General features: G+C 38.9%; 1 protein-coding gene across 1 annotated transcript in view; it reads left to right on the forward strand.

Moving 5' to 3' along the window:
- Positions 1-9,696: 9,696 nt before the first annotated feature.
- Positions 9,697-16,842, forward strand: part of lars2 (leucyl-tRNA synthetase 2, mitochondrial) — a 32,154-nt gene continuing 25,008 nt past the window's right edge. Inside the window, exons 1-3 of the mRNA XM_054621719.1 lie at positions 9,697-9,851; positions 13,578-13,822; positions 15,533-15,664. Of these exons, the coding sequence (XP_054477694.1) occupies positions 13,589-13,822; positions 15,533-15,664 (366 nt within the window). The 5' untranslated portion in view covers positions 9,697-9,851; positions 13,578-13,588. The remainder of the gene's footprint in view (positions 9,852-13,577; positions 13,823-15,532; positions 15,665-16,842) is intronic.

The raw sequence follows: 16,842 nt of genomic DNA on the forward strand, positions 1-16,842 counted from the left end.
GCTTGTTTAAGAAAGGAGATGCACTTATGACTTCTGGTGACTAGTAGTTCTCTTGAATACCTATGTTGAATACACTTCCTGTAAGTTTTGGATAAAAGCGTCTGCTAAATGACTGTAATGTAATGCAATGCAATGTAATGTAATGTAATGTAACATATCATTCACCCATTCACACACTGATGACAGGCTACCATGCAAGGTGCCACCATCAGACTCTAACTAACATTCATTCACATCCAGTCCACACCGATGGCAAGCCTTCGGGAGCAACTTGGGGTTAAGTGTCTTGCCCAAGGACACATCGACTGCCGAAGCCGGGTATCGAACCACCGACCCTCTGATTGGAGAACTACCTTGCTCTCCACTACGCCACACAGCCGCCCCGCATACACATGCTCAAAGCAACTTTCTCAATGAAATGAAATGATTTAAGAAATCCAGTCTTACTGTAGCTGTTTCATGTGTTGATCCTTCCTGTATTTTATATCTCCAGGATGAGAGATTGTGAATAACAAAAATTTGTGAGACAGAATGCAGAAAACATCACCCTGCTACCTTTTAATACATTACATTACAGTCATTTAGCAGACGCTTTTATCCAAAGCGACTTACAGTCAGTAGTATATTACAGTAGTTTGTAGCACTTACTATATTCGGATTAGTCTGTTGCAATTATTGTTTTCGTAGTAACTCGCCTCTGCACTATACTTTTGCTCTGGCTTATGCTTTTAGATGCTTGTTTAAGAAAGGAGATGCACTTATGACTTCTGGTGACTAGTAGTTCTCTTGAATACCTATGTTGAATACACTTCCTGTAAGTCGCTTTGGATAAAAGCGTCTGCTAAATGACTGTAATGTAATGTAATGTAATGTAACATATCATTCACCCATTCACACACTGATGACAGGCTACCATCAAGGTGCCACCATCAGACTCTAACTAACATTCATGCAACATCCAGTCCACACCGATGGCAAGCCTTCGGGAGCAACTTGGGGTTAAGTGTCTTGCCCAAGGACACATCGACTGCCGAAGCCGGGTATCGAACCACCGACCCTCTGATTGGAGAACTACCTTGCTCTCCACTACGCCACAGCCGCCCCGCATACACATGCTCAAAGCAACTTTCTCAATGAAATGAAATGATTTAAGAAATCCAGTCTTACTGTAGCTGTTTCATGTGTTGATCCTTCCTGTATTTTATATCTCCAGGATGAGAGATTGTGAATAACAAAAATGTGTGAGACAGAATGCAGAAAACATCATCGTGGCATCACCCTGCTCCTTTTTTAATAGTCTGTAATAACTTCTATAACTTATAGTTATAGATGTAGGTAACTAATCTGTTACTACCATCAGAAAGGTATAAATGCTGTTTTTAAAACCATCTTACTGCCAGGGATAAAAGTCTGGTGGGATAACAGTGCATCCTTTATCTATGTAGTTATTGTGTTGGCTTAAAATTTATGAAATAAAAAAAATCTTGGAATAACCCGATTAAATACCTCTAAAACACCCCTAGGTCATAAAAACTCCCAACGGCGCTCAGCCATGGATATGTAACAGTAATATAGACATCATTTAAGTAAATCTTAATGTAATTCAAACTTTCTTGTTTTTTTAAAATCCATTTAAATATAATAGACTTTGATGTCCAAAAAGGTCGCAATAAGCTGAGAAACACGATGGGCTTTCCAGTGGTTACATAAGCGACTTTCACTGCTGTCATCTGTAACTAAGATCCAAAAGATCAGAAATTAATCTTCATCCGACGCAGGAAAGATTAACTTTACAACCTTTATGTGACCAGAATACAGTCACTGAGGCCAGCATGAGTGGTGGCTACTGGACCAGCAGGAGCTCAATTGCCTTGCTCAAGAGGACCTTAGCAGCGATGATAAGGTGATGCTCTCTCACTTCCTCACCAAGATTTCCCCCACTCTCCGCCTATTCCTTTATATGTCGGCTAAGAGCTGAATGTATTTCCCTCCAGTCAGTGATAAAACTGCAGTATTCATTTTCATTCATGCAGGAAATCAACTCTCCTCTGTGCTGTTTATTTGACTATGGTTACTTAAACAGACTGTGTATATAGGCAATATATCAAATGCAATAAATAGAAAAGGAAAACAATAATGACACAATAAAACGTTTGTTCCGTCAAGCTGGTATATATGAAACCATCTAAGAGAGGTAAACGCCCCCAGGCCGTAATCCATCTGCTTGTTTGTTCATCTGTTCTCCGCTCTGAGAGCTTTTCTGTACATTGGTGTTTGTTTCTCTCCGCCATGTTGTGTACTCAGGGTCAGCCAGATTCATCAATAAACATGTGCCTCCACCGGGCTGCAGCAGCAGGGGTTTTGTGCACAGTGTGTATCACCTGGCTGATCCAATGCTGAAGAGGACACACTCACCAACCCTCCCGGTCCTTACCCTCTTTGTGTTTTGGATCCAGCACTTTATCACAAACAGCAAATCTGATTACATTAACAGCTGGGGACACAGCTGCCGTCAGTTTTGTGGGGTTGTAATAAAAGTTTAAATATCAGGACTAGTGGTTGAACACCTGGTCCATTTTGGCGAGGAGGGTTTTCGATCTGCGGTCAACATGTGAGCCAGCGTTGGCCTAAAAAATTACGTTTATGCAATTCAGAGTTGAAGTGGACAGATGACAGAAACATAACTGAGAAGGCCAGGACTGTCCCTCCTCACCCTGACAGGACTGCACACAGTGTAGGTTTAATAACCAGGTCTTTAAATATATTGATCTACATTGATCATATGTGTGTGTATGCATTGTTACATGCAATACAATACAACAGCTCAAACTAGACATACAAATTCAAATCAATAGTTCTGTTTATAAAAGAATTGCAATAATTGGAAGTTTATTACAATGCTTTTATATTTTATAGGTGTTGTTTAGTTGTGTCCACAGCCTGAAGACACTCTTCCCTCCTCCTAGAGAAGATGTCAATCACTTAACTGACGATGCAACTTGCTTCTGGTAACCACTTCCAAACAGTTGGCTTTTACCAGAATATTCTTCCTAACAATGTATACATAATGTATCAGGAAAGATAATAAGCTATTAACAGAATCAGGTCATTGACCAGAGGCGAAATCCTGATGAATTATTCTCTTTAATCTCTGCAGCCTGGGGAATATGAACGTCACATGTATGAATTGTTTTCTTCTGTGATGTTTAAATGGTGTAATTTGCTCCAGAGGCCTGCCTCCCTGTATTTGATGTGAGGACCATCGGAAGTGAAACACGCTTTGGTGTCAATTTGCACCTACAAAGCCTTCGTCCCCTTGTCTCCATTTAATTATGACAGTGAATTCTAATTAACATTTTTGCTTTAAAACAATCATGTAGTTGTTCTTTTCTCTTTCTGCCCATTAAGACATCTCTCTGCTGCTCAAAAAAACCACCCACACGCCTCCAAATGCTGGTCCTCCTGCATCAGATATGCTCTAGTCTAGACAATGTACTGGTGAACAGAGCAAGGAAATGTAAATGACTTTCTTGTTCATTACTTATGCTATAAAAATGTAAATTGCTATGGTGACTAAAATGCAAATGGGACTAAGATGAAAGTATCTTGTGCCGAAGGAGAATTTATGAAAGATTCATTTTCTCAAAATGTGGCTCTTTATTCAGGAAACCAAAAGGAGGACCTGTTAGTGGCTCCTGGCCGACTCTGAGCTGGATCAGACACCATTAGTCTGACTCACCGGCTCAAGCAGACAACAGACTTAATTAGAAGTTGAGGATTGAAGAGCATGCGTCCTCAAAGACACAACTTTCAAGCTCCTCCTCTTTTATTTTTTTTTACATCTGAGCCCGGTGAATCCCCCAAGTCTCCATTAGGCCTGTCATATCACCAATCCCTGCCAGGACTCATCACCATGGCAACAGTGGGGTGTCGAGGACATATTCTGTTTAGTTTATTACAATCATAAAACTAATAGTTATTGTCATGTTTGGTGTCAGTGTCGATTATATCGTATCTATCACACAGCTACAGCAGAGAGTTTTTGGCTCTAATTTCTCCTCTGAAGAAACAACACAAGTCAGATATGACCCTCTCAGCTGGCAAAGAGATGGAGACAAACTGCAAAGTCTGGACAGCGCTGAAGCACAGAGTGTTCATAAGATGATATTAAATTCAGGACTTGATGCCAAACATTTTGAGAATGGCCTCATCAACACCTGCAAATCAAATCATCGTACTTAAATACCGTGGTGGATGAAGTTATTCATCCTTTATTTAACCTATTTAACATGAATTTCAGTTTACTCATCAGGAGGAGAACTACTCGATTCTGATAATAATTTTTAAGAGAAAGCCTGTGTGTTATGGGGTTGGCACAAGGAGTTTTAAATATGTGGGCATTTGACCAGGCATGGAGGGTCTAACAAAGGTGGCACCGCATTGCTTTATGGGAATTGTAGGATCGACCATTTTAGGATCTTAGCCCATACTGGAGAGAAAAAAGTCATGATTTGCCTCAGCTGCTCCGATGTTGATGTCTATCTTAAATAGGACTCTTTTGATCCCAAGCTTTATGGAAGTACAATGCTAAAATGTTGTGGTGCCCTTTTAAGTAAAATAACCAATATATCAATGTAAAACCACGTAATTAAAATAAAAAGATACTGACAGACCTATAAACAGCAGTCCCTTAGTATTAAAAACTTTGTTTTTTACTTTGTGGATTATTCTTGTGAATTTATGTAAATTGTGTGAAATTGAGCAAGCTGTCAAATAAATGTTGTGGATTCAAAAATACAGTGTCGACTGTCTTGAATGTAGTGGAGTAGAATTTTATAGCAGAAACTGGAAACGATCAAATGAGCACTTTCAACCACTGCTTATAATGTAATTGTATATTGTTTTGTCTTTATATGATTAAATATATCCCAATTACAGCTATACTATCAAATTAGGCTATCACTGTTAACCTTTAATGACAGCAATTAAAAAGCTCAAGACAACGTGTGGAATTTCATTTAAAACTCAGTATAACTGTATGTTAATAAGATCACCCGAGTCTCAATTACAGCTGGTTTGAGTGCGTCTAGGAGAGCGGAGAGGGATCTGAGGATTTGTACACTAATTAGCTACATTAATTGCCAAGGAGCTGCTCTGAAATCAGGCAGAGTGGATGGGGAGTCAGAGGGGAAGACATAACAAATGTTTTTGCAGCTTGTCTGTTTCAGAATCTGCATTTTTTTCCATCTTCAGTGAGTGAAAGCTGTGCAGCAGTGCAAAAGAATTAGGGCAAGAAAGATCAGAATAGAGATTGATGCTTCCTGTCAGGCTCTTCTGAACAGATTATTTAAGATCTTGTTCCAGATCCAAACCTCCTCATCTCCTCTGTACTTCCATGTCTCTGTTTCTTGAGTATTTTGTCCTCCCTGAGAACAGATAAGTGAAGGACACAAGGGGCTGTCAATGTGAAACCGGTCCTGGAAATAACATCACACTTATCGAGCTCTCTGAACCACGGTCAGAGGCGTGTAGAGACCCATCAGCCTGCTGCTCGCCATTCTCCGAGAGCTGAGATGGTGTGAGATTACTTCTCTGTGGCACCAACTGGCCTACTTCTCGTCAAGGCGGATATGGATTGTGAATCACACCCCCGTCCATGAAAGGTCATCGTGGACAGGTGAAGAAAAAGTTACCATCTGCTTTCAACCTAACGCATTGCTGCTCCGGCCGCTCGCCGTGGTCGTTTGTCATCTGGTTCTCTGCTAGTGAAATGCAATCTTCCCCCAAAGCAAGGAGTGAAGGGGTGATTACCATGGGCTGTTTGTGGTGGTGTTAACGGGGGAGGCGGATGTGGGTGGAGAAGGGGGATGATTGGTTGCTTTCAAAAGTGATTTGTTTGAAAAACAACGGTGGCTGCTTGTACCTGCGAGGCAATAGCAGTCCAAAAATGCACAACTTTAATGCGTCCAAAAATAAATGATTAAAGGACTTTGCCATTAGACTGAGGAATAATGCCATGCAGTTTTTTTTAAACTGTTAATTATCATGAAATATAAAGAAGTGGAACACTGAGACAAAGCTGGCAACTGGAAAGAGGATATGAGACTTTCACAGAAGTGATTCCACGTTTTATTTCAGTGTGTTCTTTTCCACAGATTTCTGGCAATAAATTGGCTTTGCTCACTCAGACGCTCCCTGAGGACATCTTGCCTCCATCTGCTGCAGTTATATCGTTTTTCCTTATATGTCGAGTTAAAGAGGACCATTATTTTTGAACAATATTGACCTGGAGGAGACAAATTTCACTCAGTGCAGACACAGCAACTACCCTGATTACCATTTTTTTGTTCAATCAACTTCTCAGTAAGTGCCATGTTCTCAATGTGCACACTCAATAATTGTATTATTGATAATGTTATTGTTTTAGCTCTCCTGACTGTTTTTTTTATATGGAAACTGGTAATATAGGGCATGCTTCTGTGCAACAATAAGGATTTTTGTTATTTTTATTTCTATATTTTTTTTGCATGTGTCATTTTTGCGCCTGAAAAATTATACAATCAAATAAAAAATAAGTGTTTGTGTCAGTAGAGATACACAAAGGAAAGTGCAGCAAAAGAGAGATTTGCAACAATGGTCCCTGGCTGGAATCAAACAAGGAATCGTTATGTGTCTATGTTGTTTGTTGATGTTGCCTGGCTACTATCAATCAAATCTGTTCAACTATGATTACTAAAATGTAAAAAGATTCCCTTAAAAAATGATTAGTCCCCCAAACTCTAACTTTGATTGTTCGCTATGATGTCCCCAAATATTCAGTCTTATTAATAAAAACTCAAACCAAGTTTTCAGGCGCTTGATGTTTTTTTGTTTTTTGTCTTTAAAAGCGCTTTGGCCATGAATATGTGTAATTTCCTGCACAAAGGGCTAATCCAAGTCCCCAATAGCAAAGAGACAGAATGTATTTTGTACTTTGTCATCTGAATACACGCTATATATCCCATCTGTAAGCTTTGAAATGTGTCTGTGTGATCAAACGAGTAAAGGTATAACATCTGTCATATTCATAGTGTCTTCCACTGCTTTAGATTTGGTCTAGTTCAAACAGTTATATTGATTCCACACATGAAAGCACTTCGCCGAAGGCTGACTAAAAAAAGTGACTTTTAAGCTAACCTTCTTTTGCCCTCAGTTCACCTACTTCATCCATCATGTGGGCACACATTGGTTTTCCTTGCTTTGCAAAGCAAATGTGTTATTAAGAGAATGGAGAACCAAAACAAAACAGATCTGGAGGAGCCTATTTTCCAAATGTGTCAAGGATTTCAGCAAGTTTGAACAAATAATAAAAGATCATTCACTGGCACCTGCTGTCCTCTGTGAAATACTGTAACGACGAGGAAGTGAGTATCCGACTGATTCATCAGGGAGCCTCCCTCTGCATCTGCAGACAGATCTTTGGCTGTATGTAGAGAGTAAGTGGCTCAACTGTGTCAAAAACTCATTTCCCTCTCTCATTCCTCCTCTTCAGCCACATCCTGTTGTGCCCTGAGCAGAGGCGCCCACTTAACTCTGATATACGACGGCAGGCCGGAGCAGAGCCCCGGGTTATCTCTCTGACGTCAGGAACTGAGGAACTCGATCTCTGCTAATGACACCCCACCCTCCTTTTTCTCTCCCGTCACCAGCTCTGACTTCTTCCCTCCTTCATCGGTTCTGTCTGCACATCCGATCAAAGGTGAGAGCCACAGGGAGAGCTCGTGGAAAAGAGGTTCTGATGAAACGCTGCCTCCTCCTCCTCATTTCGTCCTCAGAGCTCCTCTGCTACGTGATGACGACTTATAATAATTAATAATAATAATTAAGCCTTTATTAGTCCCACAATGGGGAAATTCAGTTCTCTGCATTTGACCCATCCCGGAGCGCCCGGGGAGCAATTTTGGGGTTAGGTGTCTTGCTCAAGGACACCTAAAGACTTGAGTGAGTAGAGGTGTTCTCTCAGTCAGCAGTCACTTTACACTGGAAGTTGTCCTCTCAGAAATAAAGTCTATTGTCAGCCCTTGTATGCTGCCAATAAATAAGTTTATTATTTCCATTATTCTTTATGGTAATTCTCCCTATGTGGGACTATGATTTTTGTTGAGATACTTTGGTGCAAAACTAAATGATGCACATTTGACCCATGAGGATATAAGAGTTTTAAACAACAAACCAGGGGTTTAAACAATACATTTCCCTTACATTTTGTTTAAAATCCACTGTGAGATAAAGTGAGAGTTTGAGGCAAAACAGAAAATGGCATTGACACTGGTGTGTATGAATTTTGAACAATGTTTCTCATAAGACAAGGGGTTATAAGCTAAACAAATTGCTTTCATAATGGTTAATAAGTATTTAACTACTGCTTTTTACTAAGTTTATTAAATCATAACAGCTTGTTGGCTCTCAGGTTGAGAAAAAGCCCTCCTCAACTTTGAATTTTAAGCTAAGGTTCTTGTAGCTCATCAGGAAAAACTTTCAAATTTACTGTTTGATCTGCAAAAGAGAAAACAAATTAAAATGAGCATCTTGACAATGAATGTAATTTGTTCTGTCAAATTTGCATATTTTGGTTATTTCAGCTGTGGAAAACACATTTCTCTATCTGGGGGCAGTGATTTTACTGAAAAATGTAAAAAACAAAATAATAGCAGGAGGAAAATAAAGGGTGATAAGGAACAAGCAGAGCCATCACTCACTGAAAGAACAGAAAGCAACAGTGAAGCTCTGGCATCAGACATTTATGCAGGCACGCACAGACACACAAACACACGCACACATTGTTTGCATATGCAAGAAGAAGAAGAAGTTGAAAATGTGAACATTTAGAGGCAAAGCATTTGGTCTTTAAAATGTCAGAAATAATAGAAAGTGTCTTAATGATATAGAAGCATGTGAATTTATGAAATTAGAGTTCTTTAAAAACAGACTAAAGCAGCAAATCATTGTCATTTGAGAAGTTTGAAGAACTAGGTAATATATGGTGTTTTGACTGAAAAACATAGTTTATCAATATCGTTGCTGATTATTTTGATTGTCAATTTGTCAGGACTTGACGTTTCTGCTCTGCCATCCATTCAAAGTATATTTTTGACACTATTTAAAAATGATTTGTAGTGTAGATATCATGACCAAGTTCATGACTTCATGGTTTCACTGTCACTCAACTACAACAATATAAAAAAACATTACTAATTTAGCCACAAGACCAAAAAGATCTTTCATGATAATATAATAACCAAAAAACCCAGACAATATCTAGTCAAATATCAAATGTTGACTGAGACACAAATGTGCACACACACAAACACACGCACACATTGTTTGCATATGCAAGAAGAAGAAGAAGTTGAAAATGTGAACATTTAGAGGCAAAGCATTTGGTCTTTAAAATGTCAGAAATAATAGAAAGTGTCTTAATGATATAGAAGCATGTGAATTTATGAAATTAGAGTTCTTTAAAAACAGACTAAAGTAGCAAATCATTGTCATTTGAGAAGTTTGAAGAACTAGGTAATATATGGTGTTAAATGTGAACATTTAGAGGCAAAGCAGACAGAAAAAGGGTTATTAGTTTTCAGGAAAAGTCCCTCATAAGATAAATGTGTTGTATAAAAAGACATGGGTTGTCCTTGTCAACGTACGCCGTGTTGATAAAGTTGATTTAAATCCAAGATGGCGGCGCCCATGGTGAAGTCGTGATCCAGGGAAACAGGTCATTTACAGCGAATTTAAAAGCATATTATGACATTCATATTGGATTCGTGTCATTACGACCATAACACTGAAATAAAGGACCAGCAAATACAACGGTAAGCCCCTTGAAAGTGGTGTTTTATTCTAAACGTAACGTTGTGTTGTCTTCTACTGTGATTCGACCAGCAGACAGACCAGGAAACAAGACATTCAACACCTTTACAACACGTTGTGTTTGTGTCTGACAGGCTGCTCTGCTGTGTGGAGAGACTACGAGGATATACCTTTATAATGTCACATAATGATATGCAGCCTATCATTGTAGCCTTAATATGGTTCCATCCATTTAAGGTTAATCTCCTGTGTTCTTCAATATGTTTTTCTGAAAAGGTGTGAAAAAGAACTAAAATACTTGACACCTCATTCAAAATAAAACTGACTAATTATGCACACAACATTTCATTATTTATTATCGTGATTCACAGGTAAATTGATTTACATTCAACATGAATTGCAACTTATTAAACAATCTCAATTTTAGGCTGTGGAACAGGAGCCAAGCTGTTTTGTGAAAAAACACCGATATCTTTGACCAAATATTGAAATATTGATATTGTAGTGAGGACCATTGGTGTTGCCAGGTGTTATAGGGCTGCAACTATAAATTCTTGAAATTATTATTATGTCGATTACTTTTCGCTTCTCATTTGGTCTTTAAAATGTCAGAAATAATAGAAAGTGTCTTAATGATATAGAAGCATGTGGATTTATGAAATTAGAGTTCTTTAAAAACAGACTAAAGTAGCAAATCATTGTCATTTGAGAAGTTTGAAGAACTAGGTAATATATGGTGTTTTGACTGAAAAACATAGTTTATCAATATCGTTGCTGATTATTTTGATTGTCAATTTGTCAGGACTTGACGTTTCTGCTCTGCCATCCATTCAAAGTATATTTTTGACACTATTTAAAAATGATTTGTAGTGTAGATATCATGACCAAGTTCATGACTTCATGGTTTCACTGTCACTCAACTACAACAATATAAAAAAACATTACTAATTTAGCCACAAGACCAAAAAGATCTTTCATGATAATATAATAACCAAAAAACCCAGACAATATCTAGTCAAATATCAAATGTTGACACTAGAACACATTGCTGTAATATCACAAACACAAGTAGCGTTTGAAACTATTTGCTGCGGGCACAAATATAATACCTGAGTTTTTGTTCTGATACCAAAACCATACTTTCTACTCCAAATCTCCACAACTTCGCAATGCCAAACTTCTCAAATGCGTCAGTGTTTTAATTGAGTTAAAAGTCCTAATACAAAGCAGTCAGAGACAATTTTTGCATGAATATAATGCAGTCTAAAATTAGCCAAATTATGATTTAAATCTGAACAGTAAATTCAGCAACACAAAGAGTTTGACCGAGCATCGATTCCAGCTGTCACCACATGACACAGTTCAGTTGGTACCCAAAAAGTACTGAAGTACTATACGAGAATCTGAATAAGATAATACAGATGTTCAGAGGAAGACTTCCTCTAATAGAGTGAACAGACTTGTTGTTGGCAGTTTTCAGTCGCTCTTCACAGGAGACAACCGAATGGATGAGCCCAGTCACCATAGAAACATTTTCTCCGTCTCTCGCCTCAGCCCACTCACTTGCACCTTCAGAGATGTACACAACCTTGAGTGCTCGGCTCTCCCAGCCTCAGCCCGAGGGAGGAGCGTTGGCTGCTGCGGTGCCCTGGTTATACTCCAGAGAATTTAGTAAAAAAACACATTCCCACAAGCAGGTGGGAGGCGGAGAAGAGCGAGCACTGTCCACTGTTTTACACTCATTTGGTCGAGAGAAAAAACATAAAAGAGTTATCCCCTAAAGATCTATCCACCGTGGTCAGTAAATCCTTGCAGTTTCTTGACACTTGTGACACTCTTTTCATTCAAGCTGAGTCAATTCCAATGAGTTCTCCCAGCTTTAGATAAACAACAGTCCTAATTTTTATTTACCTCGTCTCAGTCTTCATCTCTGGTGTCAGGGCGTGCAGATTATCACTTCTTCCACACAGAAGCTATAATGGTCTCCCTGTCTCAGATCCAGATGCGTCACCACTGTGAACATATTCTCTTCACAGGTCAGGTTAGCAGCAGTTGACGAATATCTCACGTTACCTTGGAGAGTGTGAGTGTGTGTGTGTGTGTGTGTGTGTGTGTGTGTGTGTGTGTGTGTGTGTGTGTGTGTGTGTGTGTGTGTGTGTGTGTGTGTGTGTGTGTGTGTGTGTGTGTGTGTGTGTGTGTGTGTGTGTGTGTGTGAGTGTGTGTGTGTGTGTTGTATAGAAGAAAAATGTAGGTCAAATTGTTTTATTCTTACATGCAGTTGACTGTCTGACCTCCATAGAGCCAAAGGGAAGTCCAGCCTCACTGCTGTGCTCATGCAAAAGAAGGTGAAACTTTTAAGATGTGGCCCACAATAAATCAGTTGGTTGTTTAACTGATTTTGACATCCCTGTAATAGCATTTCATCCTCTTTACCTACAAGTAAACACAAAAGCAGGTGATGTCCTGAGGCTGTCAAAGCAGTTAATTTCCCGTGAAAGCAAAGATAAGTGTATAAAACTGCAGGGCAGATTTGAAGCAGAGAAATCATTGAATAATCGGTTGATTGAAAATGTCGTCCTCACATCTGAGCAGACAGGTACAGCCTGTCCAGAGCCGAGCATATAATCGCATCGTGCTGAATAAACCTCTTATTTCACAAAGTCATGCTGTCGTGTGAGTGACGTGGTGCATAGAACACAGACTGTGAGAGAAAATCACGTGGAGAGCTGCTGCAGAGCTCTCAGTCACTCTGCTCTCAACGAGTGGACTCACATGTGCTGTTCGGTCCCATAAACCCAGAACCCTGCTGACTGTTGTTTATGGAGGGTCATCTTGTTGCATCTTTAAGACATAATTAATTGCATACAAATACATTTTGAGTGATCATTATCATCCTGTGGGGAAGCATTTCTGTGAATAAGACTGTTTCATGCCTATATAACATGTGTTTTAAATGAATGGGTCTTAAAATCAAATACTAACAAATTGAGTTGTTGAAGTTTCTGTGTAACACACGTGAAAAGATGATATCATGTATGTAGGATAAAGTGGTATCTAGTGGTGATGTTGCACCCTTAACACATTTCCCTTTCCAAGCGTGTCAGAGAACTACGTTGGCCTTCAGGCAACGTGGAAATGCAAAGGGCTCTGTTTTTTTCTGTTCTGGGCTACTGTAGAATCATGGCGGTGCAACATGGCGGACTTATATTCCATTTATGCAAATAAATCCCCCTAAATGCTACACACTGTTTATCTAATGTATGAATATTTGACTGGTTTCTTAACTCCCTTATGACATAAACTAAATATTTTAAAGTTGTCGAGTTAATCGAGAAAATAATCAACAGATTGTTTAACATTGAAAAATAGTTGTTAGTAGCAGTCCTAGTAATGTATAACAGTGGAGCACAGTTCATTGCTTTGAATGTCTATTAAGTGCTGCTCCTAAAGATGGTTTTCATTATCGATCAATCTGCTGAATCCGAGCTGTACAAAGTGACTCAACTATCTTCTTTTTTTTTTTTACTCTGTCCAAAAATCCAAAGGTTCAATTTACAGATGTATAACATTTTATACATTATAATGATTACAATGCTAATAGTTGGCGATTTATTTTCTGATGATGGATTAATAGACTAATTGTTTTAACAGTACATCTGTTACAACATTTCATATGTGATCTTACCTGATTTTTTACTTTTCTTTTACTGTATCTGTCCGTGTTTTAGGTGACTGAGCCATGCAGGTGTCAGCGAGAAGACTGGCTCTGTATCCTCTGGGTGTTTCCAGGTTCAGCCAAATCACTGGTGCTCTCCTGAACCCAGTAGCCCGCCTCCTGTCCCCCAGCACCCGCACCCTGTTCAGTGAGACGGGAGTGTGGGAGAAAGACTATAAAACAGAGACCCGACGCAGAGTGGAAGAATGGTGGCACCCACTAATCATGGAACAGTGGCGGAAGGATGCGCTGGAGGAGGTAAGGAGGCCTTTACTTCTCATGCCGTTTCCTACAGTCTTCAGGCTGGCGACATCATGAAAAGCCAAATAAATCTCAGTCATGATCTGGTATACTGATACGATGTGTTCCGTGTGTGTGGTTAAACACCCTATACTGGTTTATACTGGATACATCCTAATCCATCCAAGTCTGAATATTGTCATTTCATACCAACTGTATTTACTTCATAAAAGAAAAAAAAATGTGAAATCTTCTATTACATTCATGACACCTTGCAAAATCCCATAGCTCTTTTTTTAGTTCTGAATTATTAGTTCAAGTTTTGGAAGACTACCAATTGCTTATTTTTCACTAGATTGGGTTGATTGGATATGTGACACTCAATTTTGACAGAACTGTATCAACACTACACTTCCAGAAAAATCTGGAAACATTAAGTTGCAAGAAAGGGAAAACTAGTGGAAATATACATTTTTTAATATTAAATATTCTTCGTTCGGGTACAAATAAATAAATAGGAATTTGATTACTGTTAAACATTCTTAAATGTTGCAAATTATCATTTGACTTTCTTTGATGTTTCAACCCAATCTAGTAAAAACTTTGAATTTTGCAAGGTTTTAATTAACAGATGTTGGAAGAATGGAAGAAAATCCATGCAATGAACTGGGAGGCTTTGGTGGACCTTATGGAATGACCGACCTTATCCGGGTTCATGATCATTCTATGGAAAAATCAACTAATCGTACGGTTTATTAGAGGAACAAAAAAAAATTATTCAGTTTACAATATGAAAAAGAGAAAAGCAACAAATCCACAAATTTGAGACAAACCACCAAATGTTGAGCATTTCTGCCAAAAGAACGACTTGCACGATTATGAGATGATTAAAATAACTGCAGGTCTATTTTCTGTCAATATATGTGCAGCTAGGAACCAACAAATGTCTTATGATTGTGTTTAGAGCAGGGATACGAACAACCAGGTTTCTCTTGTTCAATGTAAACATCATGTGATTAAAACCAGGACCAGTTTTGATCGGCCCTTTTTCAACATCACTCGTTTTCTATATCTGTCAACACTGTTGAATGAGAGAAATAAGTATATTCTGGATTATCTGTATATGTAAACATTGGAAACACCTTCAGCCTCCTCTTTAGGATGAATTGATTAATAGGTCGTTAAGCGTTTCCAGCTATTACTGGCGCTGTTCCTTGTAGCTCGTCTCCGTCCCGGAGCTCTGGATGATTATATATCCTAATGGTCCGACCGTGCGGCTGTCTGGGACAGACCGACAGTGATTAAGTGCATTCATGACAGCTCTGGTCCCTAATTAATTTATTGAAAAATTCATGACTCAGGTTTCCTGTAATCATGTATAGCTGGGTGTAACCAGCACTCAGTGTGTTACCTTGGGAATGGTGTTGTGACTGTAAATCATCCGTAATCAGAGCCAACATGCTGGTAAATGCTCATACAGTACAGTAACACACCAGAAGTCAGTCAGCGCTCTCGCTCTGTATGTGATGAGCCATTATTCCTGTCCTGACCTCGTCAGGTTAATGCAGTGTCTTTTATATAAGACTCATTCAAAAGCCACGCTGATTATGGGAAAAATGAACCCCATGAACTGTTATTAAAGTCTCTCAGGGTTGAAAGCTATGTATTTTCCACATCTCATGCTTTTTTTTTTTCTTTAAAGCTCTGTACCTTATTTTATTTTACCAGAATACCAACAGGAAGAAGTTCTACGTCCTCTCCATGTTTCCATACCCATCAGGCCGACTGCACATGGGACACGTACGAGTGTATACCATTAGTGACACTATCGGCCACTTCCAGAGAATGAGAGGCCATCAGGTATGTCTCTGTTTATATCACTTCCTTTGCTATCCTGCCTGAAACAAGCAAGTCAACACACCCTGCACTAGCATTTAGCATAAAATAATATACATTTTAAATAAAGTGCTTAGAAATGAAAGTCCTTTATTATTATATTCCTTTATTGAACCCCATGGGGGAAATTCCGATGTTGCAGCAGCTCAACTACACAGAAACAGACAATAAATAAACCATATTATACAATAAAAATAAATAAAAAAAAAAATAAAAAAAATTGATCTGCTCCAGCTCCGATCAATTGGCTTTATGTTGTTCTTACGAACAGCTCATAAGAATAACAGCAAGCCAGTAGCTTACTTTTTTCGTATATAGGTGCTTTCATGTGACGAGAGCGTGTGTATCTAAAGACGTTGTCTCTGTTATCTGATATAACTAATTCCGAAGAAGGGCACTAGCTCAAATCGTCACATTTCGGATGTGCTAATTAATTGCACTTAAAGGTGCTACAGTGTGGGGACCTTGATTTATATGTTCCAAGGAGTCTATCGCCTATTTTTAGCAGGTTTTCCGGTGTTTAAAAAAAACACAAATTTTGATGAGCAGAGGATATTGCTGTTCAGTAGTTTGACAGATTACAGCAATTTGTTCATGTTGCAGTTTGGTAACCTGACCCTTCTGCCTGAGGGGGTGAGCTCGTACTCTTTGTGAAGGATCTGATTTGGGTCACAGGTGGTTTTAAGGCCCTGCTTCCTCATTGTCTCTTGGAGACAGGAACAGGTTTTGGACATGTGATTTGAAATGAACGGACAGGTTACCAAACCATGTTGTGATGCCATAATGTATAAACGCTTCAAAGGCTGCCCTGTCGAACAACAACATAATGAGTCTTTGCTGAAAATGCAGATGCAGACTGATTTGTGAGCAAATAAACTCCACTTCATAAGCCTATTGTAACTGAGAATCACAGTAAATGCCAAAGTACTTGTATGTTGTTACCTGCTCAACTCTTTCCTCGTTGATTAAAACATGACGTTGGTCACCCGCAGACCTAGGATAGAGGACTGTTTCTTTACCCTTTTTAAATGTTCAGGTTGTGCCCCTCACACCACTGCACAACCTCTTCTTTCTCTGATTTATACATAACAACGTCCAAATCTTTTAAAAGTAAACCGAGTACGGCTGTCATCAGAAAACTT

The sequence above is a fragment of the Anoplopoma fimbria genome, chromosome 20 (assembly GCF_027596085.1).
Source record: "Anoplopoma fimbria isolate UVic2021 breed Golden Eagle Sablefish chromosome 20, Afim_UVic_2022, whole genome shotgun sequence".
Lineage (NCBI taxonomy): Eukaryota > Metazoa > Chordata > Actinopteri > Perciformes > Anoplopomatidae > Anoplopoma > Anoplopoma fimbria.